Here is a 22,831-nt window from a genome sequence, read left to right as displayed (position 1 = left end):
ACATAGTCCGCAGCTGCAATGACCGTGAGACCCCTGAGCACTATAAGAGCCTATGACTGGGCTCCTGGCTTACGGCGAAGGGGTCAGAGGAGCTTCGCTGAGGAAGGGACGTGTGAGCTAGGCTCTCGAAAGGGAACTGACTGGGAGAAGGCATGTGGTTCCTTCCAGGAATGAAGATCCCTTTACCTCTCTGGGTCTCGGGGCCACTTGTAACCTCCCCCGGCCCCCATTCATTAAACCAGCTGACCCACCAAGATCAGACACAAAGCTGCATGCTAGCAGCACTGTGGGGAAACTGGACACCTAGCTGGGAGCCCGGGGATTCAGTCCTTTCCTTCTGAGGAGCCCCTAGCAAGCAGTGAGTCACAAGAGCTTTAAACTGTCCATATCTTGTGACCCCCAAAAAAAATCCTGCTCAGGGGGACACACCCTCCCCAAAGTAAGTGAAAGAAGAAAACAGAAGAGGTTTTCTTTCATTTCTTTCTGGTTACAGAAGTGCTATTTATAATAGCAAACAGTTGGAAACAAAGGAGCACAATGATATAATAATGGCACAAATATGACAGAGGTATTAAACTTGACAAGAATGAGAATTTTGTGTCAATACTTAAAAATGTGTACAAAAAGATGGTCCCTGAAAAAGGCGGAAGAACATACACATGCTGACTCCACGGAGGCCTGTGGCTGTGATCCTCCAAGGAGGTCAAGTATAGCACACAGAGAACCCTAGAATGTTTCAGCTGTTTGCCCTCGTATCTTAAATTCTAAAACACGTTGATGTCTTAAAGTTTGAAGGTTATTGTAGGTAACACCTGATTTTGAATCCAGTAAATAAATCACTTCTTTACCACACATCTCAAAAACGGTACCAAAAACTACCGAGATGTGGAATGGATGAGTGGTGGCCCAAGGCTGAAGATGAGGAAACAGGACTGATGAAAAAAAATGGAACTTTTGGGGTGACAGAAGTGTTCTGTTTTTGTTTTTTTTTTTCCCCGGTACGCGGGCCTCTCACTGCTGTGGCCTCTCCCGTTGCGGAGCACAGGCTCCGGACACGCAGGCTCAGCGGCCATGGCTCACGGGCCCAGCCGCTCCACGGCATGTGGGATCTTCCCGGACCGGGGCACGAACCCCCGTCCCCTGCATCGGCAGGCGGACTCTCAACCACTGCGCCACCAGGGAAGCCCGTGTTCTGTGTTTTGATGGCAGCGATGGTCACACAACTCTGTTTGTCAGAATTCATAGAATGGCACAACTAAAAACTGTTAATCTTCTGTATGCAATAAAGCTGCTTTTCAATACAAGCATTCGGGGCCTGATGGCTGAGTAGGTGTACAGGTGAGGGAGACATGCCCGAGTGTGGTATGGGTCTCAATCCTAGTCTTGGGCCCTGAACACTGCTAGGACAAGAACGGAGAAGCGTGGGGATACTTCTCCTGGAGGGCAAATGATGTTATCCACTTGCCCTCCAGATCCACCCTATATCCTTCTCTACCCTGCTCTGTGCCCGGGGAGGCTGATCTATATGGTCTGGACCAATGGGTCCGCTTGGGCTCTGGCTCTTGGTTGGGTTCAGTTACCAATGGGAGAAGATCAGAGGGTGGGGAGAGCATGAGGTCCGCAAGATGGACAATTTTCTCTCATGCTGAGCTGAAGCACGTTGAATGACTTAATCATTTCAGCTAGTCTTTTGTTTACTCCTGTTTTACAGGTTCAGAAACTCATCCGAAGAAGATTAAGTCCTCGTATGGGTGGCATAGATAGGAATGGCAGAAGGATAATGAGGACAAGATCCCCTGGTCTGTGGAGCTGAGGCACTTAAGAGTCGCCCCTCTCACTGCAGACACCGCTCTCGAGCAGCCCACTCCAGGCAGGCAGCTGTCTTGTGAGGGAAGTCTTCTCCCAGAGCCGGCATCGGCCTTCCCATCATTTTCAGCCAGAGGGCCTTGCCCTGCCCTCGGCAATCTCACAGAGCAAGTCTGCCCCCTCCTCTGCGTGGTGGCGTTTCAGACCGCTGCAGGGGGCCACGCTAGCCTCCTCAAGTCCTCCTTTTGGGGGGCTGAAGGATATTTGTCTGGGGTCTGTCATAAGGAGAACAATCTATATATATCTTGCTATTAGCAATTCCTGCAGAGCAGCATGAAGGAATCAATCTTGGAGAGAAAGCCTTTAATACAGCATCCTGTATCTTTATCACTTTTTTCTCCACCTAAAAGATCAAGTTCAATCATCTCCGTTTCCCATTCTTTGGGCTATAAAGCTAAATCTATGGCTTCTGTCCAAAAGGCCTGATGTGAAGTCGAAGAAAAAGGGGAGAAAATGAGCCTTACTGCTCACTAATAACACCCAGGCGCAGAGTGCAATGGGCCTGTGCTTAGGAAGCAAATGGCATCTGAGATCCTGATACTGCACGAGCTGTTCGAACCAGATGGGGATAACTGCGGGGCAGCAGCGGGTACAATCACCCTGGCCTCTATCTCTACTCCTTTCTCTACTCATTTCATGTCCATTTCCCCGGTACCTGAACCCCAGGACGTAAAATGCGCATTTCTGCCACCGTGCTTGTGCCCACGCTATTCTGCCTAGAAAACCCTGGGCAGATGTTACCATCTTGCAAGGTCTTTTATTCAACCACATCTTACTGAGCACAGCTACCTTGGGGCAGGCTGAGTATTAGGGGCTGAGTAGGCAGCAGAGAATAAGACATTAGGAGACAGGAGACCACACTCCCAAAGAGGAGGGAAGCCTAAGATCCCTTCTGCCTGGATTGCTGCGCTGCTGAAATCACGTGTGCACGTGTGCACGGTCAATGTCAGGGATCTTGAGGGGGCCTGCAAAAGTCTGTGCAAGTCACATGGAGTGCCCAAGTCCACCTCTGTCAACACTGCCCAGAAGACTTCAAGAGCTGGTTGACCCAGGCTCTTCCAGACCACGAACTGCAATAATATTCCAACCAGCAATGCTCTCTGGAAGCTGCCTTTTGAAAAGAGGCAATTAAGCTTCACAACATTCTCACTTATAAATTAAACTCATACCCCCTCGAGCAAGGGTTCAGATTTTTTTTCCAATCCACAATCAGCTGCTGGTGGAGGTGAGAAATGTCACCTAGTTTAAAGAAAGAGTCCCTTATGGCTCTGGGGCATGTTGGAAAGTTCCCCCGCAGTTACCAAGAGGCTGCTGCAGCACACACTTGGGACTCCACCCTCAATGTCCTGGTTCAGTTTCCTATGGGCATCGCTCTACAGAGAGGGAAGGACCTAAGAGGATCACGTACTCCCACCCCATCCTGGGCTGAGATCCATAACAACTCTCTCCCAAGGCCACCAGCAAGGGACTCCTCCTCTGTCACGTGCCTTGTGTTTTTTCAACATCGTCTCTTTTAACCTGTACAACAGCCTCAAGGAGGAAGTATTCTTCTTCTTCCCGCTTTGCAGATAAGGAAACCAAAGCTCAAAAGGGTCACACAGGTGGAGAGTGGCAGAGCTGAGATTTCCACTGAATCCTGTCTTCTGATCAGAACACCGTGCTGCCTTAGAGAAATCATAGAGGATGAGGCACCCCCCTCCAGGGGGGACCTGGACCTGACAATGAAAGAAATAGCTCCCAGGCATTCTTGGGTCTCTGTTTAAATGTAAAGCTCTTCCTGGTTTTTGTACTGTTAACAAGCCTTTTTGGCCTCCTATTCCAAAGGCCTATCTGGCTAAGACAGGTGCCTGACGAGTCCTCAAGATACAACTCCGTACTCTTCTGCAGTACTCAGTGTCTGCTTTTTACATAGGGATTCAGAACACGAGGGAAGCTGTCAGTTTTCTCTGGATAGAGGCAACTGGCAGTGAAGCAAAAATCAACTTTTGTCCTAGTTAAAGAAATGACGTGAGTTGTTTTTTTGGGTAACGATTCTCCTTGCAGCCGCCTCCCTGGAACAGTGAGACATCCCTACAAGTGCTTTCTGACAGGGCCCCCTGATTGTTCTGTCAGCTGCCCTTGTGACTAATGCAGGCTGGGAAGCTCGCAGGCACTGCCATGAAACAACACTGGCCCAAGTTCTCACTCAAGACTTACTCTTTTCCATGGGATGCTAAAAGTACTAATAATACTGTTAATAACCACAATAGTATCAAACTTTTACTGAGAGCCAACTCTGTGCCAGGCAATGGGATAGGTGCTTTATGCAAATTATCCTACTGGAACATCACAAAACCCTGTGAAACGGCCACTATTATTATCCCCATTTTACAGATGGGTAAACTGAGGCTGAGAGCGGTTAAATAAACTTGCCTAAGGTCAGAAAGCATGTAAGCAGCAGAGCTGAGATTTGAAATCAGGCAGCCTTATTTCAGAACCCACGCTCTCAACCCTGATGCTGCCCTCAGTTTCCTTGCCTATAAAATGGGCCTAATCATTCCAGCCACATCCATTATAAGAGCCATAAGGAAAGTGGAAACTGAAGTTCAGAGAAGTTAAGCAACTTGATCAAGTTTACACAGCCAGCAAGGGACGGAGCCAGGGCCTGAATGGGGTCTTTTGATCCTCCATTATGTGACCTACAGTGTAGTGGCTGAGAGTATGACCTTTGAAATCCTATGTCATTCACTCGTTGTGTGACCCTGGCAAGTTGTTAACTTCTCTGAGCTTTAGTTTCCTCTTCCAGGAAACACAGAACTGTTACGAGTGTTCAGAGAGATGATACGTGTATAGTAATGGCTTGGATCGATGCTAAGTGCATAGTAAAGATTTAGAATACCAGATACAAGGAGGGAAAGTTACAGTATAAGGCTTAAGACTGTGAGCACAAAAGAGAAAAAAAAATTAAAAGTACCAGCTCAAGAGGCTGAGTGCACAGTCCTGTCATTTACTGTATGGCAGTGGGTGAGTTACTTAAGCTCACTGGGTCTCCACGTCCTCATCTGTAAACTGGGGATAATAACCCAGAGGTGCTGGGAGATTTCAATAAGAAAACACAAGCAGAGTGCTTAGAACAGTCAGGGTCATGCTGACAGGGCACACTCAAAGCAAACTGCTCAGGCTTCCCTGGTGGCGCAGTGGTTGAGAGTCCGCCTGCCGATGCAGGGGACACGGGTTCGTGCCCCTGTCCGGGAAGATCCCACATGCCGCGGAGCGGCTGGGCCCGTGAGCCATGGCCGCTGAGCCTGCGCGTCCGGAGCCTGTGCTCCGCAAGGGGAGAGGCCACAGCAGTGAGAGGCCCGCGTACCGCAAAAAAAAAAAAAAAAAAAGCAAACTGCTCTGATTATTAATGATAAAAAGTGACCCCTGTTATTTCTACTACTCTCAACCACACTGCTTTTTTGGGTGAAAATGTTTTTAAAACAATTAAATGCTATCAAATAAAGCATTATGGCCATGGCTGCACAAGTTTCATGGTTTGACTTACAACTAACTTTCCCCTCACATCATTCTCTCCCCATTTTGTTCTGCAAACAGATTTCTTTTCTTCGGAAAAGCAGAGGCAGGGTATTCAAATGGAGACTAAAAGGACCCGAAAACCTTCATAGGGAGAGTGGGTGACTAAAGCAAGGCACTCACCCCAATGGCGGCCTCTCTGAATGGGTGCCCTTCAGAGGCAAAAACACACATCGTCTCTCGGAAGAGATCTCCCAGGCTCAGTGAGGGTCCTCCCTGGATTCCCAGCCCAGGCCAGAGCAACCCGTAACACCCCAGGGGACCAGAAGACGGCCCAAAGGCAAGGCCCTGGGTCCTGCAGCCTTTGTGGGTGGTAAGTGCTGACTCCAATTTCTCTATCTTCCTATGAAAATAACTGCACACGTCTCTACAAATGAAAGGCCACTGGTTGCTTGTTTCCCAATAAACTTTCCAACTAAGAAACTGAATGTTAAGTGGATCTGTCAGAGTTCTGTCCAGACATGGCAGCCCTGAGCAGACACCAGAGAAAGAACAAATCTTTCCCGCCCTCTGTTTTCCACTCCCCCTCTGCTGGTGAGGTGATGCAATCCTTATCTGGAACTTGATAGGATGTAGAAAATAATTACAAATGAAAAGGTTATTCATAATTTTTAAATGAGCTAATTAGTAAACCCAGTCAGACTTGCTCATTACAGTAATTAATAATTGATTATCCTTGAAATGAAACACAATTTTCATCAAAAATCTAATTAAATATCTGTGCTTTTTGCCTGTTGATGAGCTGGTCTCCTAGCAAAGTCTTTGTTAAGGATAGTCGTGCTCAACAGAGACAATTACTTTGGTTTTTAATAATTGATAGTTCCTTACAAGTTAGTCCTCACAGCCTGTGATGATGGCCAAGCAACAAGAGCTCATCCCTGGCCCCAGCAACTGGAGGAGAGCGAGCACAAGGCTGCCAGCCCGGCCCATGAGGACAGGTAGGCGCTCACCTCGCACCTGCAGTGCATTCACTGCATTAGCTAACGCTCACTCCAGACTCACAAGCATCCTTCTGAGGTGATGGGCCATGCCGGTTTTCTAGATGAGAAATCGGAACTCAGAGAGAGAAGTGAGATGCCCGAGCTGCTCGGTGGCTGAGCTGCGAGTGGAATCCAGGTTCTCAGGCCGGTGTGAGCTCTGCCCCAGCACCTTGCTGACTTTCCAGGTAACAAAGGGAACACCCCAGGCTTGCCTCTCTGACCTGGTCCTTGGATACAGAATCTAAACTCCTGTTTTAAGTTTTCTATATACATCGGGCTTTGTCAGAAGGACGTATTTATTCTTGGCAGGGACACATTCTCAGTGGACTGACGTCTCCTAACTTGAGAGACGAATTCTCCCAAATCGACCTCACATCTACTCTACCCGCAACCTACACTGTCACCCTCTTAGTTGAAGCCCTCAGCGTCTCCTGACTTGTTTATGCAATAGGGCCTGTTCTTTCTTCCTCCATCCTTACCTTTCTGAGATGAACATCTGACTATGTCCTGCCACCGCTTAAAGCCCTTCAATGGCTCCCTGTTGCCCATCCAGTAAGGTCCTTAGCTTGGCCTCCACGGTGATCTTCATAATCTGACCAAACTCTCCTGCGTTAGCTCCAGTCGTGTCCCCGACACCCCTCAGATGCTTCAAACACAGAAACCCCTTTTGCCATCACATCATCCTCTTTCGAGACTTTGAAATGTCCCTTGGTTTGAAATTCCTTTCCTTCACGTCTACTTCTGGCTGTGACTTGAAGAGTCAGCTAAAACATCACCTTTCACAGGAAGCCTCCTCTAGTCCTCCTGGCTGGGGCTGGGTATTCCCATAGTCCTTGAGCTGCCTCAGCCACTTCTAACACTGCTATGTTATCATATCATATCAATCACTGCTTCTAAGCTACGAACACCTCAAGAGTAGGGAATATATTGTTGGCCCTAGCACTCAGCACAGCGCCTGACTCAAGGTACCTACCCTGTTTCGTTTGCTGAATGAAAAAGAAACTTCACAAAATCGTAGATTCTGAGACTATCAATGTTGGAAGGAAAAGTAAAGGTCCTCCAGAGAACATGCCCAGTCAACGAATGAATCTTTTTCTTGCTTACATGGTCATAAGCACTATTTGCACCCTTCCTAGGTAGGGAACTCACTACTGGCCACAGTAGCCCCTATCTTTGGATAGCTGATGATGGACGGTGTATTCTTACTAAATGGGAGACGAAGGAGCGCATGGGATGGAAAGCAGAAGAGAGCTCATTTAATCATAGAAAGAGTGATGCTTTCTTTCTGAACTAGGTTACATAGTACATAGTATAAACCTTGACGTCAACACAAAACAAGTTGATGTCTATATGTAGTGAACTACTCGACTCTTGATGAACAGTGACACTGCCTGTTCAAAAGTCTACTCATCTATGAAATATAATAATGTCAGTCAAAAGCAAGGGCTGTGCTAGTGCTTGGTGGGGATACAGTATTGGGAGTGCCACAAAGAAACTTCCATGCCCGGTGACAGTGCTTGGAACCCCACAACCCTCACCAGTAACCCAATCTACATCAATCATGAACCTCGTGCAGAGCCTGGGTGGGTGCTGACCTTTCCCAGTTTGGCTGTTCCTTTTACCCAATGACCCAGGGCAGGGATGGCAAATACGTGGAATGTCATCCATGTTCTCCATTCTTGTGACCACAACAGACATCAGTAATCAATCACAGAGACTCCTTTCCATCGAGTCTGAATATAGCCTTGGGATCCTTCTCAACACAGCTTTCTAGGTGGCGACAGCTAATCAATCAGACAGAAGAATAGATAAACACGTATGCCAACCTGACCCTGATGCCGTGAAATTCTGTAAGCCAATCTTCACGGGGGAAAAGAGACCCCGGATACCAGACGAGGCTTATTATACCTCGAGATGTTTAAGGAGACCTCCTTGTTTACAGGGCTATCGTTTTCCTAGTTACTTGTTTTTATTTAATTCAAAGATCTTGAAAGGGAAGTAACCTTACAGCTTACATCACCCAAACCCCCAACCATGCTTGAACCCCTTCTCTGCATCCCGAACAAGTGGGAGCCAGACCTCTCAAGACAGTTCTTTTCCATCCACAATGACTTTGCTTGTCGCTACGTTCTTTTTCACAATGGGCGGCACTCGGTCTTCCTTTGGCTTCTGCCAGCTAGTTCCATTTCTATTTATTGGGCTTATACTAAAAGGTTCCCTTTGCCGATAGAATAACCTCAGAATGCATTAGCGTGGGTTCGAGGCCTTCTCAAGCTGGTCTGACCTACCTTAAATCTTAGAATTATAGAATTTGAAGGCTGGAAAGGACAGAGGGTTAAGCTCACCCCGCTGGATGCCTTTACTAAGAGGCTGATTTTCATAGAGGCAGCAGACTCTGCACAACATCCCGAGATCTCTTCAGATTAATAGCTTTCCTGGGAGCAGACCAAAGACCAAACACAGGGGTCTGAAGCAGGAAACCAGACTGCTGCAAATAAGTCAAAAGAGCGCACAGTGGGAGGCATCGCAAGCGGGGCAGTGGGTCCGGAGGAGTTTCTTACATCACGGACGTGCCCTGGGGTCCGGTAGGAAGGCCGATCAGTGCTGCTCTGGGTCTCTGCGCTCGCTCAGGCAACTCTAACTGCTCCCTGGGACCCTTTCTGACACTCGACCTTGGCTCCCCACAGATGGCCCTACCTGACCACCACCTTCGGACATGCCGTCTGGCTTGAGGTCACACACTCTGACCTTTGGCAGTTTGTCTCCAACCCCAGGGCGCCCTGCCTCCTTCCTGCTCCTCGCTGTGGCACCAACAGGAGAGGCCAGCCTCCTGTTCAGCTGCCCAACTTGTCATTTCATTTCTAGGGACTCCCATCTATGACACTCACGTCACAGATGACCACGTCAAAAGCCGGTCTTGGTGAGTGCTTTTGCCTGATGCCAGGCCTCCACCACACGAGAGAGCCGACGCAGAGCTTCCTCCCTGGTATACGTGCAGGAGCACGAGAGAGAGGGCCCTGAGAGCTGACCTGGATAGTCAGGGCGGGGGGAGGGGGGCGGGTGCAGGCCAGGCCAGTGATCCAGGGCTGCGCGGCTCGCCCTGCAAGCTCTGACTGCCGTGCTGGCAAGGTGCCTTCATGCCCACAGGTGTCTCGGTCACTGCCCTATGGGCCAAAGGGGACCCAGGGGAAGCTGGGGTGAGGGAGGTGCTTACCCACAAAGTACGCCAGCAGGACGACCAGCGTGGCCGAGATGGCAATGGCGCTCAGGGCCGCGCACTTCCAGTTACAGTACTTGGAGGGCTTCTTGAGGTTGAAGGCCGGTCGGGAGAAGGTGCTACGGGGCAGGGGTCGGGGCGGAGGTGAGTACACGGTGCTGGACGTCAGAGGGTACCCCGGCGACGTGGTGCAGAAGAGTGGGGAGGTGCCTCCCGGCTTGAAGAGGAAGTGCCTGTGGATGGAGAGAAGCCAGAGGGCGTCAGGGGCTGACGACTCACCAGGAGCCCACACTGACCTGAGGATGCAGGCAGCAGTAGAAGAAGCATGCAGAGGAGCCTGGGGAGAGAGAGAGAGAATCAGCACGGAGGAGACGGAGGGACAGAAAAACAGAGAATCATGTACCAGACCATAAAACAGGGCACACGAAGACACGTTTCCACGAAACACGGATGGGACAGCCCTGCCCATGGGGAACCCACCCGAGCCAAGGCGGAAGGTGTTACCAACTGGACAGAAGGCTGAGTGTGGAGATCCTTTTCCTGGGAAGGGATGGGGCTGGGATGCTGCTTCTTGGGGAATAAACTAGATGTTTTCTAAAGTTACTGCAGTAACTTGGAACGTGTCTAAAATCCTGTTCTGCCCCGCTGCAGCTTATGAAACCGAAAAAATTCCGTCTCCCTCCAATACGTCCTTTGACTTTGTACCGTGGTGGAGGAATAAAATACCAATCATTTTAAAGGGGGTTCTGGTAGGAGTGGGAACCAAGAAACCACCACTAAGCTCTGCCATGGTCAAGAGTCCCCTAGTGGCTGTTACACAGCCAATGGCAGCAAATGCCTTCTAAGCACTCTCCTCAAAAGCCAGTCTGCTGGGACTTCCCTGGTGGTCCAGTGGTAAAGAATCTGCCTTACAATGCAGGGGACGCGGGTTCGATCCCTGGTCAGGGAACTAAGATCCCACGCGTCGCAGGCAAATATAAATAAATAAATAATAAATCTTAAAAAAAAGATACTTCAATTTTAAAAGCCAGTCTGCTGCCTTCCAAGCCCCTGGTAAAAGCCATGGGAGGGGACAGATGGGCAACTGCAGCCTGGCTACAGTCTTGAGGGCCGCACGGCAAGGTCAAAGCACATGGTTGTGGCCAAACTAAGTGCCAGGAAGTCCTCCACAGCTTGGCTTTAACCACGGCCATGAGAGGACTGGGACACAGCCTGGGAAACGGGGTGCACTGGTTGCACTGCATGCCCCTGAAGTCTTGGGGTCAAAGGTAATACTTAGAGGAATCTTGTACCCTGCTGGGGTGCAAGATGACTCAGGCCACAGAATACCTACTCAGGGCCAGCATACACACAATACAGGGCCTGTGCTGCATAAAAGCTGCTACGTGAGATGGCTTTCAGAATGGCAGAGGCAGCCAATGAGATGCCAGGAGCGTCATATTAACAGGACTGCTGTTAATATGCCGGGGGACAGTGTATTCCAAGGATAAACTCTTGCAAGCTGAACATGGACTTGGGGATGGGCATGCAACATGGCCTCATCACTTCCCCCAGGAGATCCCAGGGAAAGGTCTCAGAGTCTGCATGCAAGTGCAGGAGCCACAGGGAGAGCACACACAGACAGGAGAAGCATGGGGATGTCACCTACCCATCACTGTAAGACCCATCATGGCGGGAGGCGCTGAGAATGTCCATCTCAATGAGGTTGTCCTGCAATGTCCCTAGGAATGGCTGCTTGCCTAGGTTTCTATGCACACATGGAGACATGAATGAAGCAATGAGTCATGCATCAATGAAGGGGGAGAGTAGAGAAACACACAAAGTGGCTGACGGGTGCAGCTGTGCGTGAGACCAACAGGATGCAGTTTCCAGGCGATGGGTCTGTCTGCAAGCCACAAGCGCCCGGGGTCTGCCTGGCCCGGGGCGTCTGGAGGGAGTATTCTCCACACAAACCTGTATGTCTGCCAGTTGTGTGCATCAAATCACAGAGCTGACTGGTGAAGACTGACTGCGGCTCAGGTGCTGAGCTAGGCATGTTATAGCCATTTACCTCAAGTCTTCAAAAGAGGCAGTGCAAGGAAGGCAGTGTCATCCCCATTCTACAGACGAGGAAATGGAGATGTGGAGAGGTCCCAGGGCCAGCCAAGGCTACCAGCTAGCAAGGCTCAAAGCAGGAATTTGAGCGCAAGTTTATCTGTTCCGAAGCCCGTGCTTTCTCCTCTACGTCACCCTGCCTACGTCTGCTTTAACAACAGCCAGCGATGCATACTTTGCTTGTCCAAAGGAAAAAGACAGACAAGCATTTTGGGCCATTTGCTTCTAAAGCTGTGGTTTTCAAACTAGCGTAAGCACCAGAATCCTCTGGAGGGCTGTGCTTTGCTGAGACCCAGCCCCAGAAATTCGGGGTCAGTAGGTGTTGGGGGCCTGGGGACCTGCATTTCTCACAAGTCCCCAAGCTGTGATGATACTGGAGCGTCAGGGTCCTTTGGCAGTGCAGGGACCTGGGTGATGACAGATTGGCGAGGCTGGCACCCCACAGAGACAGAGGCGGAGGCTCTTTTGTCCCTCCACATGCACTGAGGGCAGTGCAGCGTTTCGGGACCCAGGACGCAGGTAGACACACTAGCTATTTTAGTCTCAACCATGACTGCTAAGTGGCGTCACTCACACGAGTGCATGGGATCCTGTTTTCTGATATTTCAGGACTGCTGCCACCTCCCTTGAATCATTTCGAAGAAGCCGGTGGTGGATGCAGCCTGCTGTGTGTGCCCAAGCGAAGGACTGACTGTAGAAAGCTACCTTTCACGCCCAGCCCTGCCAGGGACCATCCTTCTGACTTTGACCAGGTCGTAAGAACCGGAAAACCTAAATTCAAGCCCCTTTTCTGCCGCTTTCGTGCTGTGTGACTTTGTGTAAACACTTCTTTAACCTCTTCTAATCTTACACTACTTTTTCCATCTGTAAAATGTAGCTAATAATACTAAGCTCACAGGTTGCTATAGGACCAACTGAGGAATGTTGGAAGCTTTTCAAGGGCTAAACAAAGATTACAGAAGTACTAATGCTAACTATAATAGCGACTACCTACCCTACATACACCATATGCTTTTCACTGTCTAGAACTCTGCAACTATTATCCAGTGTAAATCTTCCTCTTCACAACAACCTACAAAGCCTCTGCCATCATCTCTGTTTTGCGGGCTGGCACGGCAAGGCTCGGAGAAGTAACACTCCTAAGGTCCTACTGTACAGTAAACGAGCGGCAGAGCTTGACGGCAGCCTGAGTTTGTCTGACGCCAGAGCTCAGGCCCTCCCTGCCTGTAATCCTGGGTCGCTGCCGAGCCTGTGGCTTTGCCCCTGGCCGGCCTCACAGACAAACGCGAGGGGTTGTAAGTACTACCACAGAGCACCATTTCGTGGGCACTCCTGGGTACAGGCAACACTGTTTTGCAGCCGGGCCTCTGAGTACCGCCGTGGTGGTGGGGACCTTCCCTTTGAGAGGATCCTGAAGCAGTCGGGGTCCAGCAGCCTGCGCGGCAGGCGGTTCTGATAGCGTTCACTACCCCGGGGCATCCCACAGAGCCTGGGAGTTCCTGCAGGGGAGTCCCTCAGAGTAGCCCCATTCCTGCCCCCAGACAGATGGCCTCCCGATGGGAGGTCTTGTGACACAGTGGGAGGTACACAGGCCCCGGGGTCAGCAGGGTCTGGTTCCATCATGCCCCGGGGCCTCAAGCAGGTGAGTCTGTCTCTCTGATCGTTCATAAGCCAGGAGACTCACTCTCGTTAGAAATCCAGATGATACTTCTCCTGAAGTATCACCTGGCTCATGTCACTGCCCTGCTCTCATCCCTCCAATGGCATCACAGGAATAAAACCATAGTCCTTACTGGAGCCCACAAGATCTTGTAAGATCTGACCCACTGCTACCTCTCCAACCTCATTTTCTGTGCTACACTGGCCTCCTCGCTGTTTCTCCAACAGGCTAAGCCTTCGCTGTTACTTGCCTGAATCACGTGCCCCCAAATATCTGCACAGATCAGTGCCTCCCTTCTCACCCTAACTATAAAAGCTCCCGCCCTACTCTTTCTAGTCACCCACTGGCCCCCTGCACTGCTTTAGATTTCCACATAGCACTAGACATGCACACACACACGTATGTATATATGTGTATGTATGTGTGCAAGCGTACGTGTGTGTGTGTCTGTGTGTGTGTGTCTAATATGCTTATTGTGCTTTTTCCTAATGCCATTTAGTTTCATGAGGGTAGAAATCTCAGGGCGTATTCTCTGCCCGTGTGCCCAGAGTCTAGAAGAGTCCCTGACACGTGGAAGCAGTCACTCATGTAACATTTGCCGAATACTGCAGACGATGAGGTATACAAAGGTAAGCATGCTGGCATATCACTAGCATGCAGCTGGCGTTTAATTGAAGGTAGCACAGGTGATGTTTTATTATTATTTCATCTATTCCCTGCATTTCACGAGGAAATTTTCAGCCTTCTTATAGTCTATACAGCCCAGCCTGAGCAGGCCCTAACTGCCCCTGTCCGGGGGCCCCAGGGATGAGTTCTTGCTGTCGCCCTAGGGCCTGAGGGTGGCTGCGTGGCACGCTCGCCAGAACGTGTAGGAGTCTGGCCTGCATCGCTAGGTAAGGACTATGCTCTCAGAGAGTCAAATCTATACTTAGGATGCATCAGAAACAAATAAATAGATACATTCAGGGAAAAAAGACAAAGGATAAAGATGAAAATGTTAACAGTGGGGATTTTCCACTGTCCGGATCAAGAGTGATTTTAATTTTTAATTTTGTAATTCAAAAGGAAACAGTTATTTAAAAAGAGAGAGCAGACAAGTATCTCCTCAAAGTACAGATCTATTCAAACAAGGGGAGAGACAATGCAAGAGAACAAAGGGTTTCTAGAGTGATAGAGTGCATACGATTTCCTGAAAGAGCGTCCACACCCATGCTAACTTGGATGTTAATCATTTAGATCACTTGGGAGTTTGGGGTGACATGAGCACTTGCTGAAATGCTGCCTATTCAGATGCTATTATTGCCTTGAAATAGTAAGCCTCATTCTGTACTTTCAAAACTGAGTTCTGGGTCAAATTATTAGGTCTCATTTGACTGCTGAGAAAACCAAGACCCAGAGAGACACGGGTCCTGCTCCCATCCACACAGCAAGTCAGTGACAGAGATGGAACGAAAACCTGGGTGTCCAGACTCCCAGTTCAAGGCTCCCTGCTAAATTTCCTGTCTATCTCGGCCCCCAACACTCTGGGTTTCTGGTTCTTCTGAAACACAGAAGTGATGAGGATTTCCTGATGGGGAACCTGCGCTGCTGAGCCCTCCTTGGGTCACAGTCCTGCAGGGTCTCCAGCCACTGCTGCTGGGAGCTCAGGTATGGCCACTGGATTCATCTGACCTCACGTTGGTGGGTGTTGTTAACTCACTTTACAGATATGGAAACTGAGGCCCAGATAAGTTAAGTGACAGCCTAAGATCACACGGCAGTGGAAAGCTAGAGATGGGACTCAAACTCAGATCTCTCCCGCCTCACAGCCCCAAGCTGCCTGTGAGGAAAGAGTTGCCGCTGGCTTGGAGAAGGAACTGCAGTGTAGTGCTAGACTGCTCTTAAGGCTCTTCTTAGAGAGGGGAGGGGACTGGCTCCCCTCTAAGCCTGAGGGGGGGCCCTGGGCCAGTCTGCAGGGTTCCACCTCTCTGACCCAGGGCCGGTTGAGCTCGCCTCCCAAGCACAAAATGCATGGCTTTGGGGAAGGAAGTGGCTGGGAAGCTGCAGTGGCCAGTAGTTCTTCCGGGACTGCCCTGTTCAGCAGCCCAGCTTCTCACCATGAGCCCACTGTCCTGGACCATGTTTCCACCCCCTAAGCCCTGGGACAGCCACCCGGTAGAGCAGGACAGGCAGGGATCACACCCCACACTCTGCAGACCCGCACCCGTGCCAAGGTGTGCGGGGTGTTAAGAGACTTGGCCAAGACCACACTTAGAGTTAGTTACGGAGCTGGCATGTGAACAAATGAACAAAGACACAAAAATGAAGCAGGTCTTCCCTGCCAATCTCATGACGTCAGTCTCGATTTGCAAGATGTTGGCAGCTTCTACCACCCCCAGCCCCCATGCCCACGGGGAAAAGTGCAATCTCCTGTTCATGGAACTCAAGGTCCTCCACCAGGGACCCCCATTTACTGTCATCTCCACTGGGAAGCCCCTGCAGCTCCCACTTCACCAAACTCTTGACTCTCGCTCCAAAAGGCCAAGCTCCCTCCTGGCCTTTGCACAACTGCCCCTCATCTCAGAATTCCTCTCTCCCTGCAGATTCTACTAATGCATGCCCCAAGAGGCTACCTTTAATAATCAGGAAGGCAGTGCTGGACAGCGGTTAGGGGCAGAAGCTCCAGAGTCAGCCGGCCTGGGCACGGCTCCTGGCCCTGCCATTTGCTGACTGTGGCTCCTTAGGCAAGTGACTTAAGCTTTCTGTTCTTCAGATTCTTCACCTCTAAAGCGAGGAGGAGAATAAGACTACCTTTCTGTGCAGAAGAGTTAAGATAGCAGTCCTGACTGCTGTCCTTCGAAAGGCCTGCTTATAAGGTTGGCCCTTAGCTGGTGTCTGGGAGCTCAGGGTTCTCACCATCAACTGATAAGAGGGGCTGACTCACTGAGTTTTATTTGTACAAACAATATGGTTTATGCTGAACACCTGCTTTCCTTCTGGGAGTCTGGATTTGGGGTACTTGCCAGGCAGGTGATGTCCGTGTGACCAGCCCCCAGTAAAACCCCTGGGCCCTGAGTCTCTAATGAGCTTCCTTGGTTGGGAGCTCATCAGAGCACCCAGTAAGGGCTCTCTGAGTGTTTGTTATGATTGTTATTTGAGGCTTCCAAGCCGAGGGAGCCATACCCTCTCCTCTCCTCTCACAGCATCATCCAGACAGCCCTGTATCCATTCATTCATCTATGGGTCTGCCTCCCTCCCTAGACCTCCAGCTTCTTATGTGGCAGCGGCTGTATCTTATGCATGTCTGTGACGGAATCACCAATGACAGGGACGACTGTCCTTCCCAGTTCCCTGCGATGCTCAGGGGCTGGCCTGGCGCACCAGCAGACACCGTGTGCCATTCTGGGAAGCGCATCAGGGCTAGAGACCACGGGATAGTCTCCAATCCCTGAGGGTGGGCAGAGCTGTTCCCCAAATTGAGTATGACCACAAAGTGGCCCCCAGGCTCCCAAACCAGGCCTGAGATCACATGAGTTAGAGCTGAGGTCTGGCAGCCTTCTGCTCCAGCTTCCCCTTCATCCGACAGGAGCCCAATGGTTTATTAATCAGGCAGTCCCTGTGGAATCAATTACGCATCTGATGCTGCAGAGTGTGAAAGAAGTGGATCAGGTTTTAGGGGACCCTGAACACATGGCTCCCACCAGAATGGACCACAGATGCACCTGCAGGGCTTAAAGCAATATCACACCCCAGCTCTGGGGAGCACAGGTAGACTCGATCTCCTCCTTGGGGGACTCAGTCATCCTGGGGGAGTGTCAGAGGCACAGCGGGGGCAGAGAAAGGAGTGGGTTAACCAGGCCCTCTCTCTCCTTCGTCCTTCTGCTAGCCTTCCTTTTCCTGCCAGCATGCAACTGAATTCCCCCCTGGTCATTCTACCAGCTGTTATGGTATTTGCTCAGCTATTTATTTTAGACTCTCAACAGAAACTCAGTGTGGCAATTAGGGAAGGGTCTGTGGCTGTTTCTCTGGCATCAGGAGGCCCCCTGTTCTGGTGGCGCTTGGCAAAGCTGTTTAGGACAACGGTCTCGAACAGGCCCTGCTCTCTGGGGCTTCTAGGGCTCTGCTCAGGCTGTGCCTCTCCAGGCCCTCCTTTCCTTCCTGCCTCTCCCTGGGGAAACCTGCTTTTCGACACAGTCACGCAGCACCAGGTCCGTTGGGAAGTCTTCTCTGTGCCCCACTCAAGTCTCAGGTGAGTATATGTATCCATTCATTTGTTCCATCATTCATTCACTCATTCATTTCACCTGTGTGTTAGTATCTGCCAAGCCCCCAGCAGGTGGCAAGGCTGTGTTGTGTGCTGGGGATCCCGAGGCAATTAGAACACATCTCCTGTGCTTATCTCTATCCTACTGCAAGAGTCTATTCTCTTCAATGTCTCAGGCACACAGTAGGCACTGCGTGAATATTTACTGGACAACAAGTACTACATGATAAGCAGTTGAGCACGAACGGTGTGCTAAGACATGTGCGGCGTTATTTTATGTAATCGCTCCAACAACCTTAGGAGGCAGTTTGGTAGATTCAAGGTGGATGAAAATTCTTGGCACCTCTCCCTTTGAGAAGTGGGGTCTACTGTCCCTCCCTTGAAGCTGGCTGGCCTGTGACTGCTTTGACCAACAGAATATGGCAAAAGTGACACCGTGCCAGTTCCAGGCCAAGCCGTTTAGGAGGATCAACGGCTTCTTAGTGCAGTGGAGCCTTGAGCTGCTGAGGACAAAGTACAGTTCCCTGCAGGGAAGGCCATGTGGAGAGACCCTGAGACCACATCAGAAGGAGAGGGGCCCTACCGAGCCCAGCTTTCCAGCTGTCTCCCCCAAGGTGTCAGGCACGTGAGTGAAGCCATCTTGGATCCTTCAGACCAGACCAGCCAAGAGCCAAATACCACTGATTGACCCCAGTCTATCCCACGTGGAGCAGAAGACCAGCCCAGCTGAGCTCTTCCTGAACTGCTGATTCACACTATGAAGTACAATCAACTGGTGTTTTTTAAACCACTAAGTTTTGGGTAGTTTGTTATGTGGCAACAGATCATCAGAACAGGAATTTGCTAATATTTTCTCCCTTTTAGAGACGAAGACTTATAAGATCTAGGTCCACAGCTAGTGAGCACTGGGGTGGGGGTGGGGGGTCTGAGCATAGGGTGTGTCTGACCCTGTAATCTGTGCTTTGAACAACTCGCTACAGTGAGTGGACCATCACTGATGCCCTCAGAACATCAGGGCCAAACTCACTTCTTCCAAGCAGACAAGAGATAGAACCTGTGATTTCCTCTCAATTCTTCTAGTGAGTAGGAGCTTCATAAATATTTTTGAATGACTTTTTTCTTCACAGGGTTGGTATGGGGAGCAGATATACATGGCAAAAATGGAAACGGCTTTTATAGCATGTATTTTAATGCCGGGCACTGTGCTGTGTGTTTCTCATACATTTCATTTACTCCCAACCCAACAGGCACAAATTCTTAACCCAATTTACAGATGGCGACATCAAGGTTTAGAGACGTTAAGGAGGCTGTCCAGCTAGTAAGCACTACAGCCAAGGTAGGAATCCACATCCACCTGATCTAAAGCCCACATCCTTCCCACCTCACCAAGCTGATCACAATTACTTTTGATTCTATCTGCCAGACTTGACACTGATCCCTCTTAAACTATACCTTGTTAGTTTTGTGCTGTCAACCAGTTGGTATGAAGATCTAGAATTCTGATTGTTTTATCCACTGTATCAGGCACCTCTCCCAGTTTCAGGCTTTTTTTTTTTTTTTTTGCGGTACGTGGGCCTCTCACTGTTGTGGCCTCTCCCGCTGTGGAGCACAGGCTCCGGACACACAGGCTCAGCGGCCATGGCTCACGGGCCCAGCCGCTCCGCGGCATGTGGGATCCTCCCGGACCTGCATGGGCAGGTGGACTCTCAACCACTGCGCCACCAGGGAAGCCCAGTTTTAGGCTATCTTTAGATGCACAGAACTCTGAGGTCACAGCAGAAACCTTCCTCAAACATTTCATCTGGGTCTTCAAGGACTTTGCTAGACCAGGAAGTGAGGAGGAAGGTGACTCTGGCAGAGAGTTGTGCAAAGAGTATGTGCAAAGGCACAGGGGCATGAAAGGCCTGGGGATTTGATGGAATACTGATAAATACACATATATGTACACTCACATATACACACATATACTGAATATTACATTTACATAATCATGTTATATATGTGAATGGATTTAGAAAAGCAAGAAAATGTTATATAAACATGAGTATACACCAACATGTTAACAATGATTACCATTTGGTGGTAGATATGGGTGACTTTCTTTTCTTGCTTATTTCCATTTCCTAACTGCTCTACAGAACATGAGTTGAATGATAAAGTATAAGAAAAAAGAAAACAAAGTTCCATGTGGTTTGAGCAATGGATGTGGGAGAAGAGAGGGTCAGACAGGCATGTGGGCACTGGCTAACGAGGCAGGAGACTTAAGCTGGGACCACATTCACGTCTCAAACTAACCATCAGGAGAATGTCCCTGCTGCTGATCCTTTATCTTCCTTTCCCTTGAAAAACCTGGAGAACCACCCACTTTTTTTTTTTTTTCCCAAGCCCCAGAATACCCTTTCTAGCAGCAGGGGAAGAAGAAAACAGGACATAGAAAAAGCACAATGGCCGATAACAAGGAAAGGCAGCCGCAGCTCCTTGGCTCAGAATCTCGGGAGACCGGGAGGCCGCAGAGGGGTTGCTCCGCCCTGGAACGAGAACCACCTACTTTGATCCTATGTGAGAAAAACAAACGTCTAAGCAGAGGGAGTAGCTGCCACGCTCCATGCAGGGAATCAGAACCATCGATTACTTGTTGGCTTCTTTCAACCAACCATGTGCTGTCATTCAACAAGCACTTTGGAAATAATGGAGATCTAATTAAGCTACTCTGGGTAGGAAGACATACAATTATCTGACTGTGTCCGTGAAGAGAGCCAAGGAGGCGCGCAGGGAAAAGTCACACATGATCTTGAAGACTGTCAACAGAGACATATTAATTAAGAGACCGGGGGCAGGTTGGGCCACATCTGTGAGAAATTTGCGTTTGGAAAAATGATTCTACAGGAGTAAAATGGCACAAAAGGATGTTGATTTTCTCTCACTGGACCCACTAGCTCAGTGTGGGAATATCACCGTCATGTGCCAGGCAGAGTCAGATGGGTATGCCTTCCACGTATAGATTAATTTCACTTCCTCAAATGTGGTATGACTTTTGTCCTCTTCCCAGATAAGGAACAGGAGTTTGAGAAAATCTTTGTTTCCCACTACTTTGAGAACTACTTTCTCTTTGAGAAAGAGCTTCCAAATGTCCAGCCTGGGACACTTCATCCTCAGTTTAGAGAAAATAGGAAAAGGCTATGTCCCCCAAAGCCAAGAGCGCTTATCTCAGAGTGGTAGGATTATGGGTACATCTACCTTTCGTCTTCATATCTTTCTGCGTTTTCTCCAGTGGGTTTGTATGGTTTTTATAACCTTAAAAAAATCCCTTCTGTTTGGGAAAAACAGTGGCTTAGCAAAGGGAAGGAAGAAGGCTATGAACAGAGGGGGACTGAAATCCCTGAGCTGAAAGAAGCATTCGAGGAGGCTGGAAGAAGGGAGAGGCAGAGGGATCCAGGCCAGGAGGATACGGTTGGTGGTGTAGGGAGACGGCACTGCACCCGGAAGCTGGGCCACCTGGGTTCAAATCTCAGCCGTGCACGGACTGCCTAGCCTTTTTGAGTCTCAGCTTCCAAGTCTCTTAAGTGGGATCACAATAGTAATACCTATTCCCTAAAGTTGTGAGGATTCTATCATATCCCACATATGAAAGCCCTTGTAACTAAAACTCAAATGTATCAATGTTAGGGATTATTAGGGCTTTGGGTATAGAGGGGCTAGGCCAGAAGGAGAGGAGGAGAGGAGGTGAGGGGCGATGGCAGCCACCGAGCACCCACCGCAGGCCAGGCAAGTCCACGCCAGGCGGAGGGTGACCAAGTCGCGCTAGGGAAAAGCAGAGGTGTGGGCCCAAATCAAACGCTGGGAGCCTGCTCTCTGCCACGTGACAGCCCTGCTCACACCCATCAGCTCTCATCTACTGTTACAACAGCCTTCTCCAGTGAGCAGCATCCCCGTGGGGTATTAAAGTGAGGCACAAAGGGGGTCAGCAAGTTGAGCAATGTCATACCTTCAGTAAGCAGCAGGTTCGCCCTGAACTTCAGGGCTGCTTGATTCCCAAGCCCCAGCTCTCTCTCCCCTACATCATCCCACCGCCCTCCTCGTATCCCTACGCTGCGGTCCAGACCGCAGCCGCCCGGGCCGGGCCAGGTGGCGGGCACACAGCGGGGCCCCTCCAGAGCCCGAGGGTCTCAGCCCGGCCATCCCGCACCCCGCGGCCGCCCCGCACCCCGCACCTGGTCTCCAGCGGGATGTTGCTGTTGAGCAGCCAGTTGTCCTGGGCGTGGGCCGGCTCCTGCGCGCTCCCGGACGCGGGCTCTCCGGAGAGCGAGTGATCCGTGGGGGCCGGGCTTGGGTTGCTCCTCGGAGTGAAGTTGCCCCGGTTCAGGGAGCTAACGGAGGCCGCGTGGTGCTGGTTAGGGGTGTGGGCGTGCGAGAGCGGCAGCGGCGGTGTCCGGAGCCGAGGGTGGTTCTGCAGGCCACCCGGGGGATCTAGGGCACAAACACACGCAGTCAGCGCGGCGGGGACGACCCCACGGGGACCACCCCACGGGGACCGCGCGGCAGCAGTCGGGCCAGCCGCAGGCACTGGCAAACCGGACACAGTCAGGCGGTCAATACACAGGTACCCGACAGGCACTTATTGAGCACCTGCTCTTCTAGCTGCTGAGATACATCAAGGAGAAAAGCAGACAAAACTCCTGTCCCCACTGAGCTGACATTTTCGTACGAGAGATAATAAGATTAAAAAAAAAAAAGAAAGACTAGCCTCCCATGTCATCAGCTTCCTGCTGTTTCTTTGGTACTTTTAGGGTATGGCTAGAATCAGTAACTTCAACATCACCTGGGAATTGTTTCGAAATGAAAATTCTTGGGCCCTGCCCCAGAGTTACTGAGCCATGAATCTTGGGTGGGGTCCATTAATCTGATTCCACAAACGCTCCAGGTGATTCAGACGTGTGCTAAAATGTGAGCATCACCAATTACACACAATGGTACACAGCAAGTGAAAAATACAAGATAAGTTAATACACAGTGTACCGAGATGGTGATAAATCCGAGAACACGTAAAGCCAGGAAGGGCGCTGTGGTCTGTGTACTTGGAGGCAGTGGTGAAACTTTAGGTCACACAGACAGTGATGGCCTCAGGTGACTTTTGACTAAAGGGAATGAGTCTGGGGGGGATTAAAAACCACCACTAACATCTCTTGAGCCCTTACTATGTGCCAGGCACTATTCCG

At 50.2% G+C, this 22,831-nt stretch overlaps 1 protein-coding gene across 1 annotated transcript in view; it reads right to left on the bottom strand.

Moving 5' to 3' along the window:
• The window catches only part of TENM4 (teneurin transmembrane protein 4), a 739,181-nt gene that overhangs the window by 215,764 nt on the left and 500,586 nt on the right, over nucleotides 1-22,831 (bottom strand). Inside the window, exons 9-11 of the mRNA XM_073808362.1 lie at nucleotides 21,827-22,082; nucleotides 11,267-11,365; nucleotides 9,616-9,851 (exon numbers count right to left, since the gene is read on the bottom strand). Coding sequence (XP_073664463.1) covers nucleotides 9,616-9,851; nucleotides 11,267-11,365; nucleotides 21,827-22,082 — 591 coding nt within the window. The remainder of the gene's footprint in view (nucleotides 1-9,615; nucleotides 9,852-11,266; nucleotides 11,366-21,826; nucleotides 22,083-22,831) is intronic.

The sequence above is a fragment of the Tursiops truncatus genome, chromosome 8 (assembly GCF_011762595.2).
Source record: "Tursiops truncatus isolate mTurTru1 chromosome 8, mTurTru1.mat.Y, whole genome shotgun sequence".
In the NCBI taxonomy this organism is placed as follows: Eukaryota; Metazoa; Chordata; class Mammalia; order Artiodactyla; family Delphinidae; genus Tursiops; species Tursiops truncatus.
Note: the sequence above shows the minus strand (reverse complement) of the source record. Positions and strands in the feature narration are given on the sequence as shown.